The sequence below is a fragment of the Pterocles gutturalis genome, unplaced genomic scaffold (assembly GCF_000699245.1).
Source record: "Pterocles gutturalis isolate BGI_N339 unplaced genomic scaffold, ASM69924v1 scaffold17431, whole genome shotgun sequence".
Taxonomy (NCBI): Eukaryota; Metazoa; Chordata; class Aves; order Pterocliformes; family Pteroclidae; genus Pterocles; species Pterocles gutturalis.
The window spans coordinates 423-6,916 of NW_010098174.1; the positions used below are offsets into that span (position 1 = coordinate 423).

Here is a 6,494-nt window from a genome sequence, read left to right on the forward strand (position 1 = left end):
TTTGCAGTTTCAATTCAGAAAAGCCCTAATTCAACCCAATATATAAAACACAAAAGTATCCTCTGCTCAAGAGTCTTGTTAAATAGATAGGAATCAGTGTCCCTTCCAATTTTATTTAAAATAAATTTTTACAAACCACTATATAACTTTCAGCAAAAGTACAAAGCCATCATATACGTAAGTTAAAAAAAAAAAAATCAGGTCACAAAAACACTGAGTAAAAAAAAAATTGTATTATAAAAAACAGAAGCCATCTTATCCACTCATGTAACACTGAACTTCTCCTACAAATCTTTTTTACTTCTTCAGTTTATATCACTGGACAATGCTGTAGAAATCCTTCCAGCTATTAGAATAATATTACTTTTACTTCTTAGTTTGAGAACTAATATTTAGAAAGGAAATGGAAAATTCATAACATTCATTTCATACCTACAAGAGTTTTGCTAACACCACTTGGCTGTGGTAAGCGTGACAATGATGATGGTGTTGATCCTACAGAAGGCATCTTCTTAACTGCAGCAGGTTTGTTCTGTAACAAAATACAACCTAGAAATTTAAGCAATTAAATCAAACTATCTATATAACATGATAGGTGGTCATCTCAGGTACTCTTGGAAAATGGACTCTGATTACCTGCTAGGTAAACTGTTTCTGGTATGGGATCATGCAAATGGTTTCTGCTAGTCTGCTTTCTTATACATACAGATGATACTAGTAGGAAAGATATCAAACTTTACTCAGTGGTTTTGATTTTTTGTTTAACTGTCTTTGTGTATTTTCCACTTTTCTACAGCTTTTTCTGATCTTTTTTTCATAGCTATCTCATGAGATTAACATTATCACCTCGTTACCAATTAATTTTAAAAAGAATACTCAAGGGCAGGATCATTTCTGTCTTACTTTCACCTGGGTGCTCTGGACCAGACCCAAAGCTAATCCAGAATGCAGTGCAAGAATCACTAAGTAACTGCTTGCATCTGTTTAACTCTTCACTGCTTCCAGAAAAAAAAAAGAGCACTACCCACGAAACAAAAACGCAGATACACTTTAATACTTCATTTGTTGCCATGTTGTAGCTCTTACCTTAATACATCTGAATTCCTCTAAGCCTCTAATTAACCAAAAAATTGCTGTCAGTTGTCCTATAGTCATGTACCTTTGTTTGTCCACTTAAGGAACAGTCTTGTATTGGATTCAGAAGACTTGCATACCAGAAATTCAACTTTCTTTACAAACACTGCATCTCTACTTCCCGCTGCTATCATTACCTGTCATTTTCACAAATCTCTGAATTACATTTATGATTGTTTTTGCCTTTGCAAGGGCTGACATCTGATTTTTGGAACTCTGCAACCCTCCTAAGAAAGCAAAAACCTCCTCCATGCTTAGTGTCTAATTTCAGTCTAGCACAAATAATAAAATTAACATAATAAAATAGGTAATTCAATTTAAGAGCAACAGACTATTTAACAAGCTTGATTTGATGTCGAATGCAAGTTACAAGTTAAGAAAAATGTTGTAGTTCACCTGTGTTCGAGGAGGAAGCTTGCCTTTGGTATCAGCTGCCATTTTCCCCTTATTAGTAATACGTGCTGCTTGTTCCTTACAGAAATTGATGTGTCTGTCAGCTGCATTTTCATTAAATCTCCTCTGACAATATGGACACTGAATGTAATCTTAAAAACATAGAAACCTAACATTAATAACATGTTTTAAAAAATAAGGTGTTTCAAAGTCTTTTGAAGACCAGCCCCACCCCCACAGAAAATTAAGGCCTCTTGAATCTGAAGATGAAATCCAGATTGCTGCAGAAAAGAGTATTGTCCACATATAACACAGAAGATATTTCTTGTTTGATGGATAAGAATGAGAAGAGTGGTTGAGGATCAGAAATAGCCAAAGCAAAATCAGAAACACTTTGAGAGATGCTATTAAGCAGAGAAGGTGGACAAAGACATATATGGACATGGCAAGGATATCAGCTGGAAGGGGAGAAGAGGCTAAACAAAAAAATTACAAACACAGTTCAGTGTGTTCAAGATATGAAAATGTGTTAAAACTTTTCCCATACAAATAGCAAAAGACAACAAAATCTGTTTCTTCTGGCTATTTCAAAAGAACTGAGGAATACTAACTGCAATACTGGAAATAATTTAAAAAAGAAAAATCATAAATTTAACAACAACAACAAAAAAGAATCAAGAGGAAACCCAGACAAAAGTAGGAGATCTCTATAGAGACATGCAAAACAGGGTAACTGGTGGCTGTATTATTTTTCAAGATTAATTTAGTCACATTACGAACAGTACTACTTGCAAGAAATACTATTACCAAGATTGGGGAAAAAAAATGTTTCAAATACTACAAGATCCCTTATCTGTATGCTGGAAACATAGCCCTTAAAATACACTGTCTTTGGAAAGTGTTTGGTCTGCAGTTTCAGACAGACATCTTAGTGTCCAGAGGTACAGATGCTGAATTCCCCAGATTACAGCATTCAAAAACATGTAAACATCAACTTCAGAAGCGCTAGACATCGGCAAGGCAGGTTAAATTAGTATGTTCCTAGGTGATTTTAGAAACATATCGAAGAAAACGAGGGGAGATTCAACAGTCACTTCCTCCAAGATTACAGTTAGATATTATACAATCCAAAATAAGATTTGGATTACATGTTACTACTCCAAATGTAGCAGATCTGGCTTAAGTAGTTAACCCTTAAAATTAACAATTTTGAGTAAGTCAAATGATGTAGTGGACACCAAACCATGAACTGTGACCCAAGAAGTGTGAGCAAAGGACACAGGAAGAACACAGGAATCCTTCAGAGAAGTGACAGCATGGGAATCTCATGTGATAACAACAATGGCTTTTTATTTATTTATTTTACATAAACTCCACTACTGTCAGAATACTCAAACATAAACTATAAGAGATAGAAACTCAGAAGAACTATAGTATATATATGGTCAAACCAAGATAGGCTCAAACAAAGATTAAAAATAAAAAAGATTAAAAAAGCAAAACAGATTAATAAAGTAGCTACAGAAGCCCCTAGATAATAAGAAAATACATTCTTAGCTGGTACACAGCACAGTTCCTACAGGAGACTTTCAAAGATCACTGAAGTAAATGGATCAGACTATGGAGGATTTTTAAGAATCAGGGACTGTATCTTCATCCTTTTGCAAAATGCTTAGCACCAGTCAGCCAGCTGTCTATGTGGAAGTACTATTTGTACAGTCCAGAACCATTAGGATTCAATGTCAACTTTATCAAATCCAAACTAATCAAAATAAGCGGACAGTACACATATGTAGTCAAGTTCAATGCAAATAGGGTGACTTATGTCCTTCCTAATACCATGAGGCAATTCTAAGGAAAAGGTTGCACAGGAGGATCGAAGAACCAGCAATACTGCTTGTTTGCAAACCTCAAAGCACGCAATTAAGTAGGAAATATTATTACAGAAGTCTTTTAAAGGAAAAAGACTAGCAGCTAGTTAGAAATAGGTATGCCAAAGACAGAGCTGAGTAGGAGAGGATGGATATACTCCATGATAACATGGAGTTCTCGCTCTCTCCCACATGTAAAGTGGAAAAGGAGCAATGGTAGCTGCCCCTGCTCTACTTTTGTTCTATTTGTAGGAGGAGAATCCACTGATCAATTCATGCATCTTCTCTTCATTCCTGGTTCCCTCCTCCTAAGTCTTACCCCCTCAAGCAGGATGAAGCCAGGAAACTGCAAACAGTAAGACTCAGCTTGAATGGAAGGAAGAGAAACAGACACACAATATCTTTCTCTTTACCTCCTATCTGCCTTCAAGCAAGCTAACACTACTTTCTTCGCTTCAAACTTATTTGTGGTCTCTGGAATGAAGGGAGCACCATTTCAATAGCCTTCCAAACTAGATTTGGTTCTGGGCTCTTCTGCTTGTAACTGAAAACCTATAAAACTAGATTATTAATGATCCTTTCCATGATTGAGCCTTGTATTTCTTACTCACAGCATTAGCTACTGGTTTTACTTTAAAATGCATATGGCATTTCAAGATAAGAGTGCACTGAATGCTGAATGATATGAGTTCATTTCTTACTATGAATGCACAATTACAACCCCAGTACTGGACTAGCATGTTGCCTGTAGAGAAACAAGGTAGGGAACACTCACATCCTCACTTGACCACAGACAGGCAGAAGCAAACAGATGATTTTTTCTGTATTTCCCAATCTTTCTCAAAATAGCCTCCAACCTATTATCACATCACAAAAGTTAACTGAAAAGTGTATTTCCTTCTCACTCACATCAGACTGCTTCAACACTATACCCAGCCTGAGTTCTGAAGGCACCCAAGGACTGCTACTCCCCTGTTAATACAAATCTCACACATCTCACATACCCAAAAAGCAAGTAACCCCACCACAGGAGGAAAGATCACATGCACACTAGAGCATAGACTGCATACATGAAACTAAATATGAATTCAATAAGAAATGAAAGAGACTACATTTAAAGAACACAGTCAACGTGCATTCCTGAAATGTAAATAGGTTGTGGGTGTCCAGCATTGGCAGCTAATTAAAAAGGTAGTCTGCTCATTCTGAGCAGGTCCAGTGCTGTGGACAGAAACACAGTGTTGAAACAATTTGTCCAGCCTATGGCTTGTAAGATGGTAGGAAGCTGCAAGTTGGCGACAACTACCTTTTGATGTATTAAAACCGAAGTCATGGGCAATGAAGGCTACACAGGATGCTAGTCAGCCAGACTCAGACACAAACCAGCATTTGCATAGGGATAATAACATAGTCATCATCAAGAACTTGTGAATATCGTATTCAAACAAATTCATTTCCAATTCAATTTTTTACAAATTAAGTTTGGAAAAAAAAAATCTATACAGAAGTAGATCATTTTACATACCAGGGTCATATGATGGAGGTGGTGGTGGAGGGAGTTTTCCACCATCTTTAAGATTAAGTCCTTTGGCTGCTCGTATAGTTGCTATAAACTCCTCATGCTTTCGTCTCCAGTTGGAAGGTTTTTTGGGTGGTTCTGGCTAACAAGCCAAAAAAGAAAGAGCTTTATATGTTTGAAGCTCTTACTTCAAGCTAAGTATGTGCTTTATTTTAGTACATAATATTATAGTTAGATTTCTTCCAGATCCTAGTTGATTTAATTATCACAAATTGACTGCAGAACTAAGCCATATTATAATGCATACATAGTTTGCCTAAAATGTTCATATGCAGAGTAAATTGTAACATACCCGTGGCTTAAGAGGTTTTACTGTGGGAATATCAGTTCCTTCTGCTCTCTGTCGGCTGGAATCAAATGTCTTCCTTTTCTTGGCAGAAGTTTTTTGGCAAATGGGTCCATGCTTTTTCTACAAGCACAAGAAAAACAAACAGCGAATACAGAACTTAGTTTTGAAAATGTAAGTTATTAACATGTTATTTCCATCTTTCTTGATATGCCAATTGGCAAACAAGGCCCAACTCTTGATGAAAAAGATCAAGACTGCTTTCACTTGAATATTGATGCCAGCCATTACTTTTAGAATGGAACTACAGGAATTCACAAAAATATATACATGGTCATAAAAACTTGGATGATGAGGAAGAAAAATAGGAGGCATCTGTATTTTCTCCTTGTGAATAAAAATTTGATGGTAGGTAGGCAGTATTTGCATTGAGTGGCAAGACAAAACAGAAGTGTCTGAAATCCACTTCATGTTTAAGGACAGACCAATCTCTATTAAGACTGGAGAACACAGTATTTTGAAGATAGCTAACAAAACACTTCATTTACTAGCTGAGACTGCATGAGGTACTAGCTTCCATCTGCTGAGGTAAGGAACGATTCTGTGACCCTACAGAAGATGCTTTTAAAAGCATGTATTTTCAGAAAGTGATGGGATACTGAAATAAAATTAACCTCCTTCTAAGGAGCTTCAAAACTGACACAACCGGAATCAATAATTATTTGCGAAAAAACCATGAAAAATTCCACCAAAAACCAAGCATCAAGATCTACTTTATTTAGTTATAGTGACCATTGCTTAACTCTCATATTAACTTATCAAATCTAAAAGCCAACAGTATTCACACCACTTACCAGTGCTGCTGGAAAGAAAGTCCTTCCACAAATCCTACATGGCAACAGATCTCCAGTTTGCACTGGAACCTCACCTTCAAAAAAAAAAAAGAAAAAACCAAAACATACCTCTATAAGAAAATGTATGATAAATATTTCTTCCTATATTGCTAAATTAATATACTTAGTAATAACAGTTGTTCTTGTAAAAGTATACATTCTTTGAACTGTGCAGAGACTATGTAGATCAGAAAGGAAAATATGATACACAAATGCTTCATACTTTTGGAAGCAGCCAGGCCCAGTAACATCAGCATCAGTTCTGACAATTTACAATATGAAACTCTGTACCTTTAAAGGGATGCCTGTATGTCAGCATGGAAATGACAGATTCACCA

At 36.1% G+C, this 6,494-nt stretch overlaps 1 protein-coding gene across 1 annotated transcript; it reads right to left on the bottom strand.

Annotated features, from left to right (window-relative positions):
- Positions 1 to 432: 432 nt before the first annotated feature.
- Positions 433 to 6,191, bottom strand: ZC2HC1A (zinc finger, C2HC-type containing 1A; the record flags this gene model as incomplete). The annotated part of the gene is made up of 5 exons (XM_010088056.1): positions 433 to 532; positions 1,531 to 1,679; positions 4,924 to 5,059; positions 5,270 to 5,386; positions 6,118 to 6,191. Coding segments are annotated over 5 exons (576 nt in total), but the record flags the coding sequence as incomplete, so codon positions are not given.
- Positions 6,192 to 6,494: the final 303 nt, after the last annotated feature.